Source organism: Amphiprion ocellaris, chromosome 22 (assembly GCF_022539595.1).
Source record: "Amphiprion ocellaris isolate individual 3 ecotype Okinawa chromosome 22, ASM2253959v1, whole genome shotgun sequence".
In the NCBI taxonomy this organism is placed as follows: domain Eukaryota; kingdom Metazoa; phylum Chordata; class Actinopteri; family Pomacentridae; genus Amphiprion; species Amphiprion ocellaris.
Genome location: NC_072787.1, coordinates 10,236,452 through 10,262,288, shown reverse-complemented (window position 1 = coordinate 10,262,288; position 25,837 = coordinate 10,236,452). Strand labels below are relative to the sequence as shown.

General features: G+C 41.1%; 2 protein-coding genes across 2 annotated transcripts in view; one reads left to right on the top strand and one right to left on the bottom strand.

Annotated features, from left to right (window-relative positions):
- The first annotated feature begins 7,385 nt into the window (after positions 1–7,385).
- Positions 7,386–22,597, top strand: txndc5 (thioredoxin domain containing 5). Its single transcript, XM_023299868.3, has 10 exons — positions 7,386–7,764; positions 10,234–10,386; positions 10,799–10,904; positions 10,985–11,081; positions 11,861–11,976; positions 12,360–12,446; positions 12,949–13,107; positions 17,915–17,997; positions 18,261–18,390; positions 20,509–22,597. The coding sequence occupies exons 1-10, from the start codon at positions 7,580–7,582 to the stop codon at positions 20,629–20,631; spliced, it is 1,239 nt and encodes a 412-aa protein (XP_023155636.1). The 5' UTR covers positions 7,386–7,579; the 3' UTR covers positions 20,632–22,597.
- Positions 22,466–25,837, bottom strand: part of bmp6 (bone morphogenetic protein 6) — a 59,947-nt gene continuing 56,575 nt past the window's right edge. The window contains exon 7 of the mRNA XM_023299867.3: positions 22,466–24,126. Coding sequence (XP_023155635.1) covers positions 23,977–24,126 — 150 coding nt within the window. The 3' untranslated portion in view covers positions 22,466–23,976. The remainder of the gene's footprint in view (positions 24,127–25,837) is intronic.

Sequence of the window (25,837 nt, the reverse complement as noted above, 5' to 3'; positions counted from 1 at the left end):
TTGCATTTTGCAACTAATATTTATGTACTTTTACCTGAATGTGACTTTTACTTGTAATTTTTACACTGCTGTATTGAGTCAAGAAGTAATCTGAATCTTTCTTCCACCACTGCAGGAGTGTGATGGAAGAGTCTTTACCTGAACACCCCGAGAAAAAATCACTTCATTCAGGTCACTTCTTCATTCAGGTCATTTTCTTACACCATACACACCTCATGGAAAAAGCTTAGAGTTATTACTCACTCTGTGAACTTAGAGGCCTGCAACGATATGTAACTGTGGCATGAACTGTTTTTAAATCCACACATTCATCTCCTCTCTGTTATTCACTGTCTCTCAGTTCTCACTTTTCACCCCGTTTACCACCTGCTGACTCTCACACTTTCAGCCGCTAACTTCAGGCAATTACGAAAATAAACAGAACGTCCTCGGGTCCCCAGAGTCCATTCGTCTTTCTTTTTTCCTATTACACCACACTATAGCTGGCCTGGCAAGGTTCCTAGCTATCAACAATGGGTAACCAGTAGACACCCACAACTATGTGGCCTCCATTTCAGTGGGCGAAATGTAAAATATGTCAGCGGCAATTTGGTCATATTTACCACAGCTATATGACATGTTGAGATTAAATAGTGATGTGTGGTTGTTGGCTTACCATGGTAACAATAGATTCCCTCTGGGAGAGCCTTGACCCCTGTGTAGATTTTAATTAATCATGTGCAAAAGTCAAGGAAAATAAGCTCATATATTATTTTTCACCTCCAATTAACTATAAAGGCATTTGTGTTTTCAAGTGAGTGAGCAGCAGCTGGAATGTAAGAGAGTGTTAGAACCACGGGTTATGAGTGGTGTCAAGGCCATTTCTTGATATAACAGCTCAAATAAACTTCAGTGGGTGAGAGTATTGGTTCTGCTGACATCTTCATGTCAGCAGAGAGGACTAAACCAGAGCAGGAATATGATGAGAGCAGTCACAACAGTCAAAAAACACATTTGATATGAAAAGAAAAAGCTCTTAGCTTACTCAGAGCAGTGGCACTAGTGAACTTTTATGAAGAAATAGTGATTTGTTTTCTTGTCAAAAGTTTGCTAAGAATATTGATATCGACTACAGCCACCACTCAAAAGCACGACAGAAAAAGGAGTGAGAACTAACTTCATCTGTCCAACGATGCCTACCAGCACCTCTGTGGTTCAACAACTTACAGCTAAATAGCAAAAAATTAAAGAAAAGCACTCGGAGAGCGCAGTACTCCCCAAGGCTGCTCAGTCTTTGTATGATTACCGATGGATGAAATCTTAAACAAAAAATGACCTTGTGTTGAGCACAGGCGTGTGTTATGCATGTGTAACATTATGTACAGATGCCGAATCGCATGACCTAAATATCTACCGGGTGGCGGGAATTGATGGAACTCAGAAACACCACCACAGTTTAATAAGTTGCTCCTTGTATAATTACTGACAGAGTCCCGGTGGATTTGTAGTAGGATCACAATTGTGATCGTCAGCAGGCAGCTGACGCAGTGTTCACTTGTTGTCATAGTTACGGTATCTCGCAATGGCAAATCCTTAACAAATCCATGGATCCAGACGAGAAGTCACATCACTGCCAAAATTTAATCACTTGGTCCTTGTGTCATTTCTGACTTTCCCTGAAAATTTCATCCAAATCCGTTTGTCCGTTTTTGAGTAATGCTGTGCACAGACAGATAGACAGACAGAGTCATGTACCCCGATCACCACATATCTTCACGGTATTTCTGGTGGAGTAAAAAGTGGCAAAAATGGTAGTTTGTCATTTTGTAGAGGGTTATGTGACACATGTTTCTTGAAAATAGTTCTAACTCCCTTAAAGAGCTCCTCCTGACCAATGACAGTCTCAGAAGATAGATTCATACTTCCAGGTTTCCAGAAGGAACCAAACTTGTCAGACTTTTTAATGCTTTTTACTGTTTTTCTGTTATTTGCAAACTATCCATCCATCCATTATCTATACACCGCTTAATCCTCATTAGGGTCGCGGGGGGGGGGGGGGGGGGGGTGGCTGGAGCCTGTCCCAGTTGACTCGGGCGAAGGCAGGGGACACCCTAGACAGGTCGCCAGTCTGTCGCAGGGCTACATACAGAGACAAACAATCACTCTCACATTCACACCTACGGGCAATTCAGAATAATCAATTAACCTCAGCATATTTTTTGGACTGTGGGAGGAAGTCGGAGTACCCGGAGAAAACCCATGCATGCACAGGGAGAACATGCAAACTCCATGCAGAAAGATCCCGGGAAAGCCGGGACGCGAACCAGGGATCTTCTCGCTGCAAGGCGAAAGTGCTAACCACTACACCACTGTGCAGCCCTATTTGCAAACTATCCATCCATCCATTATCTATACACCGCTTATTCCTCACTAGGGTCGCGGGGGGTGCTGGAGCCTATCCCAGCTGACTCGGGCGAAGGCAGGGGACACCCTGGACAGGTCGCCAGTCTGTCGCAGGGCTACATATACAGACAAACAAGCACTCACACATTCACACCTACGGGCAATTTAGAGTAATCAATTAACCTCAGCATATTTTTGGACTGTGGGAGGAAGCCGGAGTACCCGGAGAGAACCCACGCATGCACAGGGAGAACATGCAAACTCCATGCAGAAAGATCCCGGGAAAGCCGGGACGCGAACCAGGGATCTTCTCGCTGCAAGGCGAAAGTGCTAACCACTACACCACTGTGCAGCCCTATTTGCAAACTAACTGTATCTAATTTTACAAAAAGATTTATAGTATTAAATTTAAATGTAAATGTTTCATCTATTAAATAAACAGAAAATATCTATGTTAAAAATCCATTTCTATATTGATCATTGAAAATTTATGATTATTTTGTTACGTTATTTTACATTATACATGTAAATTCGGTCTCTTGTATTTTTATTGATCTCTCAGTCTATTTCAGAAAATATTGGGGAAAAAAGTAAAGCAGAAAACAGAAATTCCCATCTTTGGACAGGCTGGATGTTTTCTTGTTTACAGTATTTATGTTAGTTAAGCTAAGTGACTGCTGGCTAGCTTTACATTTGACACACAAGTACTGATATTATCATCTAACTCTCAGAAAGGAAGCCAATACGAGTATTTATTGAAATGTTGACCAGCTCTCTTAATCTTTTGGCTAACGGGAGAAAACCAGTCTTTCCTGACGCTCAGCCACATGGAAACGTACAGTGTGGCTGTTTTTCTCATGTGTATACCTGCTAAGGGCAAGGTCAGAAACTTGACTCTTGGTCTCATGTCATGATTCAAAAAGAATCCAGGTGTCTGCCAACTGCTGACCCTTAAATTTGTTGGCTGTTATTTTCCTACTTTGCTCTCTCCGAGTGAGGCCGAGGCCAAAAGGTAAGACGTTTCCACAAGCCCCTCAAAGACAAAGCGTGTTTGAGCTTTTACAGCCAGAGGTGAAAGATCGATCTTGAGGTCAATGCATCATCATCGATCTCAGCGAGGGAGTCTCTTACAAGTATATTGCCTTTCCTTTGAATGCATGCACTCCCTGTGGACAGAATAATCCTGTGTGTGTGTCTGTGCAACGCTGGAATTTCAATGGTTGTCTGGGGAACTACAGGACAATCTCCTCATACCGGCGGCCTCAAAAGTACTGACAAACACATATATCTGCACACAGAGCACTTCATAAACGCCTCAGCCTGTAACATACTGTATATAGAGAACTTCAGACTCTGGCTATGCATGGTAGGATCATTTGCACCCACTTTTAGTATGTAGCCCTGGTTTCATGAAAGAGCTCTGACAGTCTGGAATAGTGTTATATACGCTACCATAGCGGCTCTCTGGGCGACACCTCTGTCTGTTTCCATGCTGTAACCTCTTCCTTTCCTCTTCCCACTCTTCCTGTTGTCCAGATGAAAGGAAAAAAAGGGGGATGATTAAAGAGAAATATGGTTAATATGAAGGCTGTCTCCATTTGGTTTCATGAAATCATGACTATATTATAAAAGCAGAAGACTTTCCAGAGAGCTGTCAATTTACCGAGCCAGCAGGTACTTGCTGCTCTGGGAACTGACACACACAAACATGCTCCGCTGTGGGAATAGATGCATGATTTATATGCACTGTCGCAATTACGCAAGGCTACAGCCCCCACGAGAGGCACGATTTATCCAGTGTAATAAATTGGATTAATTATATTTGCCTGAAATGTTCTCACATTAAAGCATCATTTCCAGCGATGTTAGCGAGGCAACTCTGACTCATATCTGACCATCGGTGTTGAAAACCAACAGTCCATCTGTCACCTGAAGCAGCAGCGATGTGACACCTGAGCTGTGGTGCCCATATTTTACAACTAAAGCAAAATGTTAATGTTCATGCTCTTCATCCAGACTCCGTCTTCAGAATATTTCATCCTTTCATGGATGTCTTAATAGATTTACACCATGAGGTATTGCGAGAGCAGCTAGTTTGTTCTAGAAACACAGCATTAGGTGTGAAAAGAAACTCACACTGCCTGCCAAGGCGGTGCAGTCGAACGGAACTTATTGGGCCATTTATATTTTAACCAATTTGGCTTTTCCTCATGGTGGAGAACAAACTCTCCTCTAAATGTCTCTTAAATTATATCCCAATTAAATTCTTCTGGATGACTTCATTGACTTTCATCTCACATATTTCACATTTAGAATTTTAGCTTCATATTCATTATTTTGAATGTGGTGTTAGCTGAGTAAGACCCAACCATCTATAAAAGTTTACATACAATAACCTGTATTGCAAATGGGGTTGCAGGTATTTGGTTTAAAATTTACCAGCCCTGACTGTAAGATTTTTGCATTCATTAACAGCAGTTATTTAGATTTAGATGACAAACTCATGCTATTTCTTTGCTGTGACAGCACCATGTGAATAAACTACACCAACCAGTCACATTAAGAGCATCAGGCACATGTTGTGACACTAAAACAGCTCTGACCCATCAGGCCATGAACACGAGGGTTTCCTGTAATATCTGGAACAGTGACAATAGTTGCAGAATCTTTGGGTCCTTTAGGTTACAGGATTGGGTCTCCATGGATCAGAGTTGTTCCTACACAGATGCTTGATCAGATTGGGACTTGTTGCATTTGGAGGTCATGTCAACAACTTGGGTTCGTTGTCATGTTCCCTGAGCCTTGAGCATCCAAACAGAGACTCAAGATTTCCCAACAAAAAATTACATTGTGACGAGATAAATTTGTAATGTTGTGGGTAATCAGTGTATGTTATTGTGTTTTTCATAATTACTCCGCCAAGGACAAGGAGCCTCGGTGGAATTATGTGGCGATTGGCGTTGGTTTGTCTGTCTGTGTGCAACATTACTCAAAAGCGGATTAATGGATTTGGATGAAATTTTCAGGGAAGGTCAGAAATGACACAAGGACCACCTGATTTTGGCAGTGATGCAGCTTATAGTCTGGATCCACGGATTTGTTAAAGATTTACAACTGCTGAGCAGCCTTGGAGGAGTGCTGTGGTCTCTGAGTGCTTTTCTTGCTACATCTGTAGTAATTATAAAAGTAATAATGTTTTTTAAACTTGTATTCAGCCTTTCACACTATATATTACAGTAATCTAACTAAATGACTTCATTCTTATGTGCAGTTGCTGTTTTAGAAATAAGGGGGTTGATGATTGGAAAATTTACTTGATGATGTAAATATCCATCTTTAGCTTGCAGTATAAAGGATGCTGATGATCATAGAACTTTAAGATTTTTTTTTTAAAAAGATGTATGTATATTTTTTTCCAGGTCTTTCTGAAGATCTAAATCCCTCATCAGATTTTCCTACCGAAGTGAGTGACACTAAATGAGAAGCTGCAAACAACCAAGACACTATAAAATGAATATTTTATAACTATATAAACATTTTGGCACAATTACTCCTCTGTATATAAAAAAATACATCAAAGTATTTCAGCACAACTTTTATTTTTAAGCTTGTAGATTAAATGTATACGTGATAGATGTATAGGGGGAGATTTTGCTTATATCCCCCTGAATATTTAGAACGTGCATATGTCCCATCCTCCAATAAACTAGAAAGAAACTATAATAATAGTTTCAAATGTACAGAAAAGTTTTGAGCATGAAAATTAATCTTGCTTAATTATATGCTAGCTATTAAAATCCAGGGCGCTATAAATGAATCCAGATAAATAAATGTACTGACCGAATGGGTCAGACATTTAAAGGGGCTGCTTCCTCAATCAAAAGACACAAAAGAGGACATAGGAGTAAATCATGGCTATATTTGTGCTGCAGCAAGGATTGTATAAAATGAGAAAAAATGAATCTACATGACAATAAATATTTGAAAGCAGTACAGAACACCTGAGAGCCTTACTGTAGTATGTGTATGACTTTGTGTTTCCTTTACATTAACAATGATGTCAAGTACAAGAAAAGCACTCAGAGAGTACTCCACCAAGGCTGTTCAAGCACCCATATGGCATTGTCAGAAATGCAGCATTTGTTTATTAGTTATTGATGATCGCAAACCACAGTATAATAGAATGTGGCTGTTTAATATAGATGTATCCACAAACAAAATGACCTTGCACTGAGTACAGGCGTGTGTTTTGCATGTGTATGTTATGTACAGATACCAAATCATGTAACCAAAATTTGTAGGGGGCGGCGGGAATTGATGGGACTCTGTAACACCCCCACAATTTAATCAATTGATCCTTGTATCATTTCCAATGGATAAGTCCCAATAAATCCGCAGCAGTGGATTTGTAGTAGGATCGCAATCATGTGATCTACAGCAGGCAGCTGACTTAGCGTTCACTTGTAGTTATAGTTACAGTGACACCGTGTTGGTATCTTGCAATGACCCAGAAATGTTTAACAAATCCGTGGATCCAGACTACAAGCCGCATCACTGTGGCTTATAAATCTAATGAGGTGGTCCTTGTGTCATTTCTGACCTTCCCTGAGAATTTCATCCAAATCCGTCAATCCGTTTTTGAGTAATGTTGCGCACAGATGCAATAACAGACAGATAACTCCGCTGCGTTCCTGGGCGGAGTAATAAATTGATGCAGAAAATCACAAACTGGTGCATAAAAGTCACCAGAAGGCAGAAAATGAAGTGTTTAATGCTTAAAGGGGGAGGATGCTCAATGATTTCTAACTTTTTAATTCCATTCTTGAGCAACTGAATGAAGTGGAGTCATTCAGTCATTCATACACTACTGTAGGAATAATGTACCACATTTGCTTTAGTTCAGTGAGATTTGTTTATGCACTCCTTCCCCTCCAGTTGTACCAGACAGGCTTTCCCAAGTCTTCAAAGAGTGGCACTTGTTTGAACCTGTCTGAGTTGCAACGCGCTTGCGGGCTGCCACAGATCTACACGACACCGCTCTTGCATCTCCTCGGTCCATCTGCACTGATCTCCGTCCTGCAGCGTCCCATCCACAGTCCACATTCCTTCACACGGAGCCTGCCAGAGGGGGGGCGTGCTCGTCCAAAGTCGCTCGTTTCACACCAGCAGGAACACTGTTCACCGACAGAGACTCACCATGGCTCCGGCACTGCACTGCAAACCCTTTACGTTGTGTCTTATTTATTTGTCGCTGCTGTTCGCCGGCGTGTTTTGCGTAGACGATGCAGAAGAAGATGAGCACGCCGAGCACACGTACACTGTGGAGATGTTCAACGAGGCGGTGCCCACTGCACCCCACTTTGTCATGTTTTACGCCCCATGGTAAGTGAACAGTTACCAAGTTTTTTTTCCACACGACGTGAAGTAAATTAACGGTCGGTAACATTTTTGTTCATTTAATATCCCCCACGAACGCAGAAAACGGCAGAACTTTCACGTTAAAGCGGCATTAAAGCTAACCGGCAAGTTAGCAAGCAGGCTAGTTAGCACGCTAGCTGCTTGGCTACATCCACTTAGTGAACCGGCGCCGTTAGCGTAGCCGCTAACTAGCAAAATGCAGCTTAGAACTCTTTCCTTACGGGCCTCCATGCTAATGCTGTTAATGCTCGCTGGCTGCTGACATGTACTTTAAAACTTCCTAATTACCACTGGACGTTGTAGTTTGGCATTTAAATGCATTTAGTGGCGGTATTCGTATGCACAATTTGAGCAGAAATATGCAATCACAGTTCAAAGTTGTAGTTTGGGGAGCTGTGCTTACGTGGCACGCACTGATTGACTAATGTTACGTCAGTGGTTTCAGAACTGGGGTTCACGGACCCTCAGAGGGCCTTGATAATTCTCAATAATTTAGCATAAAAAGATGAGTTATTCTGTTTGATCGCTATGCAGTGTGAGGCACAGTGAGAACGGGGAACTGGAGATGAAGACAGGTTGTATGTGAAGATAAGATCATAAGTTCAGCTCTTTGTTTTGTCTAAGGCAGACCTCTACAGTGTCAGTATCTCCCACAGGGATATCTAGCACCAGTCCTTTGTCTCATACGCACACTGGTGTTCTGGATATAGTCTATGCACTTTTGTGTTTCTGCCTGCCATCAAATTTTGTCCTAAAAACCCTTTTACTGCAACAAAGCACTAACAGAAAAAGGATTCAGCTCAGATTTCTGACATCTCACAGACATGCATTCACATCTTTTGTGACTGTATTCTTAAGTGAAGACTATTCAGAATTGTTAAGGAGCTATTACATAAAACTGAAGTTCCATGTGCCTTTCAGTGCTAGAAAGGCACGTGGTAGAGCGGGTCGTCCAATGATCGAAGGGTCGGCGGTTCGGTTCCAGCCCTGTCCTAGTCATGTGCTGTTGTGTCCTTGGGCAAGACACTTCACCCACCTTGCCTCCCGTGCAGCTACTCACACTGGTGAATGAATACGTATGAATGTTGGTGGTGGTCGGAGGGGCCGTAGGCGTGGATTGGCAGCCACGCTTCCGTCGGTCTGCCCCAGGGCAGCTGTGGCTACAAATGTAGTTTACCACCACCAGAGTGAGAATGTGTGAGTGAATCCATTGTACGTGCTTTGAGTATGCGTTAATAGAAAAATCTAATCCATTATTATTGTTAGTATTATTATTATTATTAAATAACTATGTCTAAACTTAAAAGTACAAAGCACACTCCCTTATAATTCATAGTGCTTATTCAGGGGAAAGTCGAGAAGTTTCAGAGTTATGTCACCATCTGCATCGTTGTATTTCTAAGAATACGATGTCCCAGATAATCCACAATAAATATATAAACGTTTGCATCATCTTCATTCTGTGGGCTGTAAAGGTCAAGTCTTGGTTTCCTCATCAGTGTGGGCTGACGGATGTGGGTGCACGGCTCCAGTCATACTACAATAACTACATATCGGCCAGCTATGTCTTACTTTACTCCTTACATCGAACAGAAAATAACACACAGGGTTCCTGTAGATGTTTCTGAAACATAGCAGCAAATTACAGTTTGGACTTTGATTTCTGCCAAGTAAGGCAGAATAATAGATTAGAAAAAAAAAACATAATGCAGTTACTTTGATGGTTAATTGCAATATGAGTCATGATTTTCGTGGGAATAGTAATTTTTTCCATTCCATTTCCACTGAAAAAGAACATAAAAATAATGATGTGATTATTGCTGTGGTCTTTACTCTGCATCTGGAGAATATGACTGGTAGGGGCATCTATGCAGCACCACAATGCTTCATTCATTATGGTGTATTGTGAAACATTTTACCTTTTTCTTAAAGAAGCTGCAGTTCTTGGCTATACTGCGATTTTGATAGTATTTTGTTAAATTTTTCTGAGCACTATGGAATAACTTACATCTGGAGTCTGTACCTTCCTGTCCCAGGCACAGTGGATGGACACAGCAGGGAATTCCTGGAGATTTTCGAACTTGCAGTGTACAAATTAAAGTACCTCCAAAGTCCAGCAGCAACTACTGTATAGTTAAAAACAAATCTCCTTGACTAGCCACTCTTCAAAACATCATGTGCAGCCTTCGCAGCCACAAATTTTAGGCTGTTCTCCATTCAGTCCCTTGCATTCCTGGGGCAGAGGACGAACTTTATATTATGTGGAAAGCATGAATTGGCATTGTTTCACATCTCCATTATAAGTATTGTCACTTCAGAGATTTTGCATGCAGGTGATGGCTTTGAACAAGAATCATAACACAGACCAAAATGTGTAAAAGCTTAACGATTAACTTCTATTGTATACTCATTATTCACCCCTGTTGTGTCCAGGTGCGGCCATTGTCAGAGATTACAGCCAACATGGAATGAATTGGCAGACAAATACAACAGCATGGATGAGCCCCCTGTCTACGTGGTAAAAGTAGACTGCGTCCAGGACACCAAGTTCTGCTCCAATATCCACAGTGTTAGAGGATACCCCACGTAAGTGCTAGAGTCACACCAGATCTTATTTGTGTGGCTTATCAAGTTTATTGGCAGCCTAGCCATTCACTGTTAATATAAAACAATGCAGTAGGTGTAGCATTTTGGCTAAAACACCTCTTAAAAGTAGAGGTAAACAGTCTTTTTAATCACCGATTGACAGAAGTAACACATTGACCTCCATTTAGTTGAATGTTTTTCCATTATCTTTATGACAGCCTCTTAAATTGTGGATTTTGCTGACTGCATACTGTGTCTGCAAACACAACAGTGACTGGATAATGATTAACAGAATGACACTTTTTGCAACTAGACTTCACTTGTCCCTTTGAGTCTGGACTGATGATGCATTTAAACTCGACTACTATCTGCCAACTCATGCAAATCCAAACATTTTCTGTGTCATGTGTAGGCTGAAGTTGTTTAAGCCAAACCAGGAAGCAGTTAAATACCAGGGCGCCAGATCTCTGGAGGCTCTGGAGACCTGGATGCTGAAGACACTTCAGGAGGAGCCTTCGGTGAGTGGTGTCGCCTGAAATCTGCAAACTGGTGATGAATGCGAGAATCATGCTCATGTTTGTTGTTTTCCACCCTCCAGGAACCAGAGACCGAACTAGAGCCCCCGAAAGCCCCAGAACCCAAGCAGGGCATGCATGAACTCACTGCCCTCAACTTTAAGACCCACATAGCTAAAGGTAAACGTCTTGTTGAAGATATCCTGGTCGATGCTTCATTAAATGGCAGCAAACTTATGCAAATTAATAGCTAACCCCATCTTGTTTGTGCAGCTGCATCCTGCTGTAACGGATAAATTGTTTCTGTTGTGTCTAAATTTTCACATGTACTTTCAGTTTTCAGCCACTCTAAGTAGTGTTTCTGGATTCCTCATTAGAGAATGGAAACACTTCATTGCCTTCATTTACATAACTGCCATTTCAACATGAGTACCTGAGCCACGATCCGCAGCGTCAATCAACAAGAACCGCCTGTGTAACCTTCGTCTCCTGTCACCTCACGTTTCTGGCTTTTCAGGCAGCGATTGCAAAAATACGCACGATAGTTGTGTAGTTGAAATTACGGCTCTAAAGCTCCACTGAAGTTGAATGTTTTGAAGAAAAATAAATGATTTGTGGTTTGGAGACGAAAAAAGGCAGGATATGACATAGGCATTTTTAAAACAGTGTTTATAGGTCACACCTTCACATCTTGGCAACAGAGCTGCAATAAACATTGTGTAATTGCTTATGTATAACCTGTAGGAGGTGTGTATTTTCATTTACAGCTAGCTATACTGAGCTTATAATGTAATCAGCTTTGTATATTAACCAAAATAATTCAGCTTCAGTTATTTCGTAGATTTGTGTAAACTGGAAGGTGTTTTATTTTCTGCATTTTTTGTGTTTTTTCATTTGTAAAATCTTTCTGTTTCCCTGTGGTTTCTTTTTCTTATATGGCTTTTCTCCTCCTGCTTCAGGCGCCCACTTTGTGAAATTCTTTGCACCCTGGTGTGGCCACTGCAAAGCCATGGCTCCTACCTGGGAACAGCTGGCCACCACCTTTGAACACTCTGACACCGTAAAGATAGGAAAGGTACGTCCTTTAGATTGTGGACACATTCATAAACCTATTCGCTATAATGAGGTGCTGAAACAGAAGAACAGATACTGAGATATGACCACGATAGCCGCATTCTCTCTGTCTTTGTTTTTAAAAAGTTTACATTTTTCTCTTTATTCCCTACAAATCAGGCGTTCCTTGTGTCACACTTTCGATCGCAGACACTCATATTGCTGTGTAGTACAGCTCCAGTGCTCCATTTTCTCCCCTCTTTACACCATCAAGTTCCTGATATCTGTCAGGCAGAAGAGGATCCTGATCTTACTTGTTTGCATATGTGGTTATTAAGCAAATGCTCATCAGGGTTAATGTTTCATATTATGTTAATGACACATCTTCATGTATTTGTGACTTAGGTGGACTGTACACAGCACTATGAGGTGTGCTCTGAGAATGGTGTGAGAGGATATCCCACACTGCTCTTCTTCTACAATGGACAGAAGGTAAGGAGTAGCAGTTACCCAGATGAACTTGGCATGCCTGATGTTTTGACTTGCTTCTTGCCCACAAACATGACTGCATCTGACCTGCTGTCACTGTGGCTGTCATGTTTTTTCTCCTTGACACGTTCTTAGATTTACTGCAGACCTCTATTAAATTACATCATACCTGGATGCTCAAAATAGTTAAATGCATAAACTATGTACTAAAAAACATAGGCATGTCAGTCACAACAGCTAAGAGCTGATATTTCTATTGATTCCCGGTGGAGTAAAGCTATGACTGATAATGATCAGTAAAAACAAGGCACATAGCATCTGACTTTGCTTCATGTTGTTGGTGTCCAAAAGTGTCTGTAGTTCCTAAATACAATGTTTTCCTGAAGAAACCTCAGTCATCCAGGTTACTTCTTCACTATCTTAAAAAATTTCAAATGCTCCGTGCAGTTGTATTTCTTGCATTGTTGTATTAACATTTATTTTTGTCTTTTTAAAATATCTTTAGACAGAACAGTACAAAGGAAAAAGAGACCTGGACTCTTTCAAAGACTTTGTGGACAGTCAGCTGAAGACTGCACTCACTAAAGAGCAAGGTCAGGAACCAAATGAAGAACAAAAAGCAAATGAGATCCCCACTGATGAGCCAGCCAAAGAGGAAGAAAAGGTAGATGCACTACAGAAACGATATCAATTCAATTCAAAGCAATTTTATTTATATAGGGCCAATTACAGTCAAATTGTCTCAAGACACTTTACAGAACCCATATGCCTGACCCCCAGAGCAAGCCAAAAGGCGACAGTGGCAAGGAAAAAACACCCTTTTAACAGGGAAAAAAAACCTCGAGCAGAACCCGGCTCTTTATGTGGGGGGACCCATCTGCCTGCTGGCCGTGCGGGTTGAGAGGGACAGAAGGGGTGGGGGGTGGGGGGGTTCAAGGACCAAGGACCATAAAACACACAATTTCATACATGCACACACAGTATTACTGTTACGCAACCGTCTAGGGGGAAGGTGCGTAGCATAATGTTTGTTGAACAAAAAAAGGTGGAATATTTTCCCAGTTCCCAAAAACAATGAACAAGTTCTTAGACAAATTACCAAAGGTTTATTTACAATATTTTAGAAATAAAAGAGGCCACCACATGGGCTATTCAATCAAGCAACAAAATAACTGGATACAAACTAAAGAGGCATATTAGCACTCAAACGAAAGATCCTATCCAACAAAACCACAACTACTACAAAAAGAAACCTAGGTCTAACAAACAAAAACCACATGTATCTTAAACTACCAAAAAAACACGAGTATCAAGCCAAAGGTTGGAGTCTGGGAAAAACAGAGGGTGCTGCTGTCAGAGAGGCTCACAAACACAAAACACCCACTCCCAGACAACAAAACGGTTCAAAACTACAAACACAATATTACCAAAATACGGCCACAGCCGTAAGGCCGTAAGGCCATCTCTTCTATAGATGGTAGCAAAGGCATCAGACACTCCCAGATGGTTATGCTAGTGACCGACCCCCATACCTAAAAAAAAAAAAACCCAAACATTTCCCCCATAATGTTTGTTCTCTCAGGGAGGGAGATGCACATGGGACAGAGCATCAGCTAACACGTTTTCATTTCCTTTCTTATGGTGGATTTCAATATTAAATTCTTGCACTAGCAGTGACCATCTCATCAGCCTGCGGTTTTTGTTACCCATCTGTGCCAGGAATACGAGGGGATTATGGTCAGTAAAGACCAGAACGGGCAGCACGCTAGACCCAACATATACTTCAAAATGTTGCAGGGCGAGTAACAATGATAGTGCCTCCTGCTCAATGGTGCTATACTGGAGTTGGTGTCTGTTGAATTTTTTTGAAAAGTATGCAACAGGATGGTCAGCACCACTTTCATCCTCCTGCAGCAGCACCGCACCAGCACCACGCGCGCTGGCGTCGACCTCCAGCTTGAAGGGGCGCGAGAAGTCAGGAGCAGAGAGGACAGGTATGCTGCAGAGGAGCGCTTTAGCGGACTCAAATGATTTCTGGCATGCTGAAGACCAGACGAATGGCCGAGAGACACTGGTCAGGCTAGTCAGAGGAGCAACAACGTCAGCAAAATTCCTACAAGAACCTCGGTAATAACCTGCCATTCCGAGAAAACGACAGAGCTGGCGCCGGGTTTGAGGCACGGGATAATCAATGATGGCCTGGATTTTTGAGGAGAGAGCGCGCGCCTGTCCCTGACCTACCTCCTTACCTAAATACGTAACGGTGGCCCTACCGAATTCACATTTGGCCAGATTGAGGGTGAGGGACGCTTTCTGCAGTCTGTCAAAGATAACACGAAGAGCTTTCACATGCTCATGCCACGTGTTAGAGTAAACAACAACATCATCTAAATAAACTTCACAGTTACGAACACCAGTCAGAACTTTATGCATGAGCTGCTGAAAGGTGGCAGGAGCATTCCGCAGACCAAAGGGCATGACTGTATACTGCAGGAAACTGTCGGGAGTAACGAAAGCAGAGATCTCAGAGGCACGGGGAGTTAAAGGGACCTGCCAATAGCCCTTCAGCAAATCTAATTTCGTCACGAATTTGGCCGAACCAACACGGTCAACACAGTCCTCCATCCTGGGCAGAGGGTAGGAGTCAGGCTTTGTTACTGAATTAACTTTTCTGAAGTCAGTGCAGAAACGAGGGGTTTTGTCTGGCTTCGGCATGAGCAAGCACGGAGAGCTCCACGCGCTGGAGCTAGGGACTGCCAAGCCATTTTCCAGCAGGTAAGCTACCTCCTGCTGAAACAGATCGCGTTTAGTGGGATTCACACGGTAGGCATGTTGTTTAATGGGTGCATGATCACCGGCATCAATGTCATGGGACAGAACAGTAGTGGGGGAGGGAGTGTCTGAAAATAATGACAGGTGATTATTGATTAAAGTGTAAATATCATTTATGGCGGTGTCACTCAGGTGGGAAAGGTAGGATTTTAAATCTGTCAAAATTTCTGAGTTTTGAAGACCCCCAGCAAGCCAAAAGGCGACAGTGGCAAGGGAAAAACACCCTTTTAACAGGGAAAAAACCTCGAGCAGAACCCGGCTCTTTATGTGGGGGGACCCATCTGCCTGCTGGCCGTGCGGGTTGAGAGGGACAGAAGGGGTGGGGGGTGGGGGGGTTCAATGACCAAGGACCATAAAACACACAATTTCATACATGCACACACAGTATTACTGTTACGCAACCGTCTAGGGGGAAGGTGCGTAGCATAATGTTTGTTGAACAAAAAAAGGTGGAATATTTTCCCAGTTCCCAAAAACAATGAACAAGTTCTTAGACAAATTACCAAAGGTTTATTTACAATATTTTAGAAATAAAAGAGGCCACCACATGGGCTATTCAATCAAGCAACAAAATAACTGGATACAAACTAAAGAGGCATATTATCAAGGACCAAGGACCATACAACACACAATTTCCTACATGCACACATAGTATTACTGTTAACAATGTCGCAAGTGGTTTTTAAAGTTGTGGCTGATCTGTGTACACAAAAAAAGAGCACAAAACTACATCCAAACCATCGACATGTCTTTTAGATCCTATCCCAACTAGACTGTTCAAGGAGGCTTTACCTTTAATTAATTCCTCAGTGTTAGATCTGATTAATCTCTCTCTAGTAACAGGCTATGTACCACAGGCTTTTAAGGTTGCTGTAATCAAACCTTTACTTAAAAAGCCCACTAGATCCAGATGTTTTAGCCAACTATAGACCAATTTCCAACCTCCCATTTCTCTCTAAAATTCTGGAAAGAACAGTTGCAAATCAATTATGTGAACATTTACAAAGGAATAACTTGTTTGAAGAGTTTCAGTCAGGCTTCAGAGTGCATCATACCACAGAAACAGCTCTGGTGAAAGTTACTAATGACCTTCTCATAGCGTCAGACAGTGGACTGGTCTCTATACTTATTTTGTTGGACCTTAGTGCGGCATTCGATACAATCGACCACAAACTTTTATTACAATGACTGGAACATTGTATTGGCATTAAAGGGACAGCACTGGACTGGTTTAAATCCTACTTATCAGACAGGTTCCAGTTTGTGCATGTCAGCAATGACCCTTCTGAGCACACTAGGGTTAATCATGGAGTTCCTTAGGGTTCTGTCTTAGGACCAATACTGTTCACATTATACATGCTTCCATTTGGCAATATTATTAGGAAGCACTGTATTAATTTTCATTGTTATGCTGACGACACTCAGTTATATTTATCTATGAAGCCAGATGAAACTAATCAGCTAGCCAGACTGCAAGATTGTCTTAAGGACATAAAGACCTGGATGACCTATAATTTCCTACTACTAAATTCAGACAAGACTGAAGTCATTGTATTTGGCCCCAAACATCTTAGAAAATTGCTTTCAAAGCATATAGTTACTCTGGATGGCATTAAATTGGCCTCCAGTACTACTGTGAGGAACCTCGGAGTTATCTTTGACCAGGGCATGTCCTTTAACTCACACATAAAACAAATCTGTGGGACCACCAGCTATATATGTAGTATATTTAATGCCAGAGCCGTACACCATAGCAGTAAACTATAATCAGTTTTCATGTCAGTTGTACTTTGCATGTATCATCTGTCTTATCATGCATGTATGAACTTGTGTGTTTTATGGTCTTTGCCCCCCCCACCACACACACACACACACACACACACACACACACACACACACACACACACACACACACACACACCTCTCTACCTCTACCCCTCTACCTCTATCTCTCTACCTCGACCCCTCTACCTCTACCTCTCTACCGCTTCTGTCCCTCTCAACCCGCCCGGCCAGCAGGCAGATGGGTCCCCCCACATAAAGAGCCGGGTTCTGCGCGAGGTTTTTTTCCCTTTTAAAAGGGTGTTTTCCTTGCCACTGTTGCCTTTTGGCTTGCTCTGGGGGTAAGGCATATGGATTCTGTAAAGCGTCTTGAGACAATTTGACTGTTATTGGTGCTATATAAATAAAATAAAATTGAATTGAATTATATTAAATGGCCACATTCTGTGGTGCTGTGATTTCTGCCACAAAGTTTTTCAAGATTTCAGCCGTTGGAAATGCTAAACCGTTTGAGCAGTCTTGGTGGATTACTGCGCTCTCTGAGTGCGTTTCTTGTTTGGTAAGGTAAACTTCAATCCACTGACTGATATCAGAACTTCACGCATGTATTTGCACAGCTGACTCACTGCGTCCCAGCAGCTATCAACCTTCTGTTTCTCTGTTGATCTTGGCTGGTGTTCCACTGTGACTGTCCTGGTAAACTCTGTCACAGTTTTTTTTTTTTTTTAACAAGATGATGTAGGCATCATTGGGGGCCATAAACTTTGCAAACTCTTTCTAGTGTAAAATGAACACTCATGGTCAGGGTAGATGTAATTGCATACAAGTCAATTTTTACATTCCTGTTGTCTCTGCAGTCCAGCGTGTTGATCCTGACTGAGACCAACTTTGATGAGGCAGTAGCCAAGGGCATCACCTTCATCAAATTCTACGCTCCCTGGTGAGATCATTTTTATTGGAACATGTGACGAATAACTGTTTAGATGTTTAAAAAGCCTGAAACAATTGTGCATTTTTTTTATGTGCACTCGAGAGAATTTAATTCAAGTATCAAGTAAGTGTTGTCTTCCGCAGAAAAATTGTTTTAGCACTTCTCATTTGAAATATGTTTAATAAAGTTGTTTCAAATGCTGACAATACCTTCTCCTAAGAATCCACCAGTCAGAGAAAGTGATGTAACTCTTCTGTTATTCCTTTGTTCAGGTGTGGTCACTGTAAGAATCTCGCTCCAACATGGGATGATCTTTCCAAGAAGGAGTTTCCTGGCCTCACTGATGTTAAGATTGCCAAAGTGGACTGCACTGTTGAGCGCTCACTCTGCAACAAATACTCTGTAAGTATATCTGGATGTCATCCACACGTTGCACAATCCACCACCTCGTTTCTGTAAACCAGACATGTTGCACTCTGACTCTCTTTCTTTCTCTAAAATGATCTTCTGTCATCTTTTTATTTCTGCAAGATTAAGTGTTATACTGGATGTAATAAAACTAGGATGGTGGTTTATCTTAGTGCCATAAAATATTCAAACTGTCATGTACTTTAATTAGATGCTACGGACTGAAAGCAGACTGTGCACTGTTGTGGCTAAAAGAATGTTGGTGCAGACACAGTTTCAGCTTTGAGTTTATGTGGAGTAATATTACTGAGATGAAAGCCAAAGCTTTTATCTAATGTTGATGAGGTTTTAGGTGGAAAGAGTGTGAAAATACACACAAACATGGACTTCTTATCTTGTTTTAGATTCACCTGAAATGTGTCTTTAAGTGGGAAAGAGTGCAATCACATTAAATAAGTGAAATAACCAAAACTTTACACCTATAAACATGACTGATTTTTAACTTCCACAGCCATTAGAAGTTAGTTTTATGCTTGGCTGTACTCTCCAGATGGACGTGCTGATTGGTTGGTTGGTTGATATGCTCTCATCTTACCATATTCTCACTGTAAAATAATGGCTGATGCTGCTTTCATAAAGAGGAAAGCACTACATCAACAGCCCTGCTGGATTAATTTATAATTTTTGGCAGCAGGAGGAACAGGCTACCTGTGAACATCCCCTGTATTTACAAAACTTTGAACCTGCCCAGCCTAATGTAGACTGCTAGGTCTAATTTACTCAAATTTGGCTTCACACTAATTGACTCCACGTTGAAGAAGTCATTGGCGTGGCTGTATTTTGTTTAAACAGACGGCCAAAAAGCCTAGTGTAAATTTTGCAAACAGTAGTTTGCCTTTGAACAACCAACATGGTAGAAGATCTGAAACAGTAGCTAACTTGTCTGCATTAGATTCCACAAAAGTTCTTGTGCAGAGATTAGCAGTTGATGTAGTTCTTTTTTCAGAAATCATATGAATATGGGGAGGTGTGCTACGATCTGCTGTGAGTCTGTTATTACTCCGCCAAGGAACACAGCAGAGTTATTCGACGATTGCCGTATGTTTGTTTGTGTGCAACATTACTCAAAAACTGACCAACGGATTTGGATAAAATTGGTCAGAAATGACACAAGGACCAAGCGAATAGATTTTGGCAGTGATGCGGCTTATAGTCTGGATCCATGGATTTGTTAAAGATTTGTATCATTGCAAGATAGCGGCACAGCGTCACTGTAACTATGACAAGTGAAAACTACGTCAGCTGCTTGCTGACGATCACATGATTGTGATCCTTCTACAAATCCACTGCTGCGGACTTATCGGAAATGATACAAGGAACAATGGATGAAATTGTTGGGGTGTTTCTGAGTCCCATCAATTCCCGCCAGCAGCTACGTATTTAGGTCACGCGATTTGGTATCCGTACATAACGTATACATGCATAACACACACCTGTGTTCAGCACAAGGCCATTTTGTTTGTGGGTTCATCTATATTATATGGCCACATTCTATGTTGCCATGATTTCTGATCATCAATAACTAATAAACAAAATGCTGCATTTCTACAAATATATGCTGCATTTCTGGCAATATGGGAGAATGAACAACCTGGGTGGAGTACTGCACTCGGAGTGTTTTTCTTGTTTCATTATAAAATAACTTGGTTAAAGCGATTTGAAAATACTAGCTTTTATATTTATTTATTATTCATTGGCTAATAATGCTAGCAGGTAGAGTTCATTCAGGGCCTGTGGCTTGTATTGACTTTGTCTAGAGAGAGCCTGGAGTTTGTTTTTTTTCCTCCCCCTCTAATGACCGATTGATTGCTTCAAAAGTAGGTATGACTTCAGTTGACCAGCATTGTCTTTAACTGACTGCAGGCCTAGCTCTATCATAGCGGCTGTGGTTGTCTGTTATTCAGCTACATATCTGAAAATCAGAACGGTCTTTTGATGCTGTTTGGTTCATGGATACAACTCCACTGATCAGATTTTAATGTTAATGTAACATAAATTTTGAAAATATCTGTATTCTATAAAAACCCCTGCTGGTGTTCCTTTTTGTTCCAGGTACGAGGTTACCCCACCTTGATCATCTTCAAAGCAGGTGAGCAGGGCGATGAGCACCACGGTGGGCGGGACATGGAGAGTCTGCACAACTTTGTGATGAGGCAGGCGAGAGACGAGCTGTAGAAGCAGGGAAGTCGGCGCTCTACTCCACCACTCCACTCACCCACACTGCATATCTGGCCAGTAGGACACCATTCTCTCTCCTACAGTGGCCAAACCTCTTTATATCTTTCTCTCCACTCGGGTGCTGTTTAAGCAGGGTGCAGTCAATCCAGTATTCAAAGACAGAATAACTCATTAGTGTTTGGAATGTGAATGTATTTCTCATTGCTGTTGCCCAACCTTAAGTCCTCTGATCGTATGGTGTTGGTTGGGTCTGCGAATGAATATGTCTGACAACCACAAGCACTGCTCAACCTATCAGAACCAGAACTCCTCGCACAATTACCAAACTACGCTGTGGCACTAAACTTTCTCCCCGTTTAACAAAAATCTACTGTTTCTGAGTTTTTTTCGATGCAAATTTTAAACGTGAGATCTGTTGTTAAATCGTAAGCCATTAATGTTACTGTACTGTCACTCAAACGGCTGTAAAGGTTGTGGAACCCCAGTGTGAAGTTGAGTGTTAAGTTGAAGGTACTTTATTATCCCCGCCAGCGATGGCTCATCAGACTTAACTCTCAGGGAAACACCCATTCAGACTAGAAGACGTGGTGATGGAGGCCCCATTGTTATCACAGGAGCCTAATCATGACATTATTCTCTTAACAATCATGACCAGATTCTGCTTGTTTAAAAGTAAAGAGTTCTGATAGGAATTATGACTCCTGTGATCTCAATCAGATGTCCTTCTCTTCCTCCTCTAGCATTCAGAGTCTCAGGCCTGGACCATGTTGCCCCATTTCTCTATTACTGAACTGCTTCTGTTTAATTTTTCCTTTGTTTAGAGAACTCAACCAAATGCAGTTTGCTCAGGTTGGATGGCTATAGCTTGGTATGGAGGGCTCCAGACTAACTTTATTCACTCACTACTAAAAGTTGTAGGAGTGCCAACACAAATATTACTTACCTAGATATCTCCCATGGAGCATAATGACTGTCTCTTGCCGCCATGCATGTTGCTCTTGGATGGATTTAATCTTGTTCCTTCAGTGAATGCATCTCTGCCTCCTAAATTTCCACCCAAAATGCTCCAAAGTTTTATTTATAATTGCTAACACAGGCTCCAAAATTCTCAAGATGATATAAAGATGTGGAGAAAACCAATAACCTTGTTGTTTTGAGGAACAATAAACCAGTATTTGGATGGTTGGGTCAGTCTTCAGGAGTAAAATACCATCAATTTACCACCACATGATGATGAATCTATGATTGTTGTGGGTCAGATTTTTATGATCCCACTAAATATATCTGGATGATTTACTGTCTGATAGCAGAAAGCTGTGTTTTGTCAGGTTAATTTGAATATGACTGAATAATGGATGCTGGAGTGATCAAAGTCCAGCTACACCAGGTGCCGACTCACTTTGACTAATCAGTAAAATGATTCAGAATGAGAAGCTTTGTTTGCTAAAACTGATGCAACATTTAGGTCATCTGGTTTTAATTAGGTATTTTGACTGTACACACTAATTGGATAAATTTAACTGAAACCACAAGTCCACCCTGGACATGACATTGTGTTTTTTGTGTTTTGGAGATTCAAAGGTCCACGTATCAGTCATTAACCTTAGTGGAATAGCATTTGCAGTTTTGTCAATTAAAGTTCAGTTATTTTTTTTTTCAACCACGGTGTAGTAAACTGCACCCTAATGCTCTTTGACCCAGGTTATGTGAAACATATGTTCCGCATGATGCAGGGCACCATTTATCGTCTAACACAGGTACACAAACAGAGACACAGCAGTTTTTTTTTTGTCAGTAAAAGTTTTTATGGATAGCACATGGTCGAAAGAACTCCAGTGACGGAAGTATTTTATTTCCTTTTCATGGGTCGTGGATTGTGCACCACCCATAGATTTTGTACAAAAAGAGTGAATAATGGCAAGTTGTAACATGAGATTTCGTAATAAATTTTTTTCAAAAATAAGTTTGCATTTTTCATCTTGTTCTTGCATCTGTCTCTGTTAATAACGTATGTGATTTATCTTTTTTTTAATAAAAGGTGCAATAAATAAGCTGAGAATGTACAAGTATTTACAAAAAACAGTCTAAACATGATCACAAATGTAAACAGCAGCTTACCAGAGGTATATTTTGTAATTTATGATTGGTTAGGCACGTAAGGTACTTTGATTCTTATTGGTGTTAGTTTCTCATTAAAATATGTTCTCTAGAAGTTTCCAAAGCTCACAGTAACATGTTTCGGATGGGAAGATGCCACTGGACGCAAATCTTCCATCTTGGGGTTGAAAAAGCAAAGGGCTAATTTCAGAAAGCTGGCTGTTTTTGACTCGCTAAATGTTTTTCCACGATCTCTTGATGGGTTGTCAGGGGTGGAAGCGTTTGTTAACTTTGCGAGTGGAGCAACATGGAAATGGCCATTTGTGGTATGTCAGAGGGATAAGGCCGTATTCTTCGTTTCTTTGGAGAAAAACATCAGTTTAGCCGCAACATGCATCATGTTGAACCAGCCTGGTGAATCGCAGCTCAGCCCGAGCCTGGCAAATATTGACATGGAGAGGATATTTGGAGCAGTGCGCTGCTAAAATAGCCTGCGGTCACTTTGGTTCAGTCCATATTATATTTTGGGAAGGCAAATATGGCTTGAGAAGAAAATACAGAAGGAAAAGAGGAAGGAAATATGAATGTACTGACGTCAATGTATCATTCAGGTACTATTAGATTGTTTGGGTGAACAACATTTGCACTGAAAAGAAAACCAGGCTTGTATTTTCCCGTCTGACTCAAACCATTGATCCTCCCACAGGGTCATGTGCTGTAGACAAGTTCATCAGTAATTATTTGAGCCTCTTGTGAGAACTAGTCCTCCGTGTATTTTTGTGTCGGAGAGGAAAGAAAGCAGCACTCTGACTGGTCCCACAACAGTTCAGTTTGGCCTCCGCCCTCTCAGCGAGGGAGAAGGTGCAGTAGCCTCTCAGGCATTCATACACACACTTCAATAAACACATAATATACAAACTCAAACGCTCCCTCCTCCCCTCACACACATACAGTCATTCACTCAGTTGCAGACCCATGAAGGGAAGACTCCAGTCCACAGCTAATAGAAAAAGTGGCTCAACTCTGGAACAGGGTTACCTATAGATGACACCCATACGGCATCATTTCTGCAATGGTCCCCTCTTAGTTTGAGATCTGTTAATGGATGAACATTTTGATTTGAGCTGCTGGAGAAGAAGAACATGTAAATGATCTTTCAGGGTGGACGTTCCTCACAGGTTGAGGATTTCGGCAGGAAACTGGTGTCTACCTGAGGTCAACCTCACAAACCAGTCCTCGAAGGGGTCAGTGGCAGCCGCAGGCTCGGACCACCATGTTCTTGTATTTCTTCAGGATGACGTTGGAGTTGTCGTCGAAGTAGAGCACTGAAATGGCGTGGAGCTTGGTGGGGGCGCAGCACGGCTTCGGGACGTTCTCAGGGTTCATCAGGTGCACCTGGAAATGATGGGAAATACTTTAAATGGTTTTATGGCTCTAATGGTACACAGTACTGTTTCCATTGAACCAGTGTCACACATCCACCCCCTCAAAAGCACTTTACTGCATAAAACTAAATTTAAACTAGTTATCTAAAAATAAATTAGAGATGAGTAGCACTTTGAATAAACTAGGAGACTCACAAAGAATATATTTTAAAATAGAGAGATGCAGCAAAGGCCAGTATATGTTGATTGTGACTCCCAAAAAGATCTTACATTTCCCATAATGCATCTCAACAACATTCTCTGCAATAAATATTCTCTGAAATATTGCTAACATATTTCAGAGCATGTCCTAAATTTATACACAAATACTTGTACAAAACAGAAAACCTTGATGATGTTACTATGAAATCATCATATTAGACTTAAAATCACTCCTACAGACAAAGATGTTTATAGCCTCTCACAAGTTTAGTAGTTGGATCAATATATAATTGATGGACTTTTGAAGTCCATTGGATATATCCTGCATACATTTTTATTAAAACTAAAAAAAATATCTTTTTTATGTTCATTATGATCATGTCTTTACAAAATCCATACTTATTCACTATGCAAACAATCACTTGTCATTAAAAAAATGACTGGATATCACTAAAATGTCAACTAAATAACCATCTGAATTTAATAACAACCACCTTCTAATTAGCTAAACAGTAGTAAAACGAGCTTATTCAAAAATAGTTTTGATTGTGTTCTTTTTGTGAAGTTGAGATAATCATGACAGATATTTCTTTTTTGGCGATATATCAAATTTTATATGGATAATAACGAATTGTATCTGTGTCCAAGAAATCACTTTCAACTAAGTTACCCATTACAAAAACACCTCTTAAAGAAGTGCGTTAATTCCAGATCACATGACCTGCTCCACATGATGTCATTTCCTCCTGAAGAAAAACTGGCAAGACTCCATGGCTTTCTTAGTTATTCAATATAAAGTAGTGTGTGAGTCAAGTGTGGATTTATCGCATGTCAACAGGTTTATTACAATATTTTTATAAAGAATTTTCAATTTTACTCAATTATATATATATATATATATATATATATAATATCTGGAAGAATCTATCTCTAAAAATGCCATGTGGTGTTTGGTTATAGGCGGCCATGTTGATTTCAGGCCTGAAAGCAGCAGAAATGTCAACTATGACAGAAAAAGCCCTGCAGTTACATGTTGACCCAGTTCTCATTGTGACAGTTAAATTCAGTGGAGTATACGGCACGCTGTTGAACATTTAAAGCTGGGTGTGACTACAAGAATTCATATAATAAAAGTTACTCTAATGGCATTTTAACTAGTCGTAATCACCCTGTGACCAGTCAGTCCAGATATATAACATCATTCTGACTAGTCAAAACGACTGCTACAGGATTTCTGTAATTCACTTTTGTACAGTAAATGAATAGCTGCTGTTATCTCACATCATTATGACTAGTCTGGGTTGCTGTGCATGACGCTGCTTACTTGAGGCTTCCCATTGGACAGTGGCCCAGCAAAGCATTTGAACAGTGTTTGTAGAAGCAAAGACAGAAAAGAAAACAGAAAGAGTTCCCCAGCAAAGTCCTCATAGGCAGGAATAGGCAGGAAAACACAGAAACCGGGCGTTTTGTTCATTAGAGACTTGTGGTCGAAATTTACTGGAACTTTGGCCTCAGGCTGC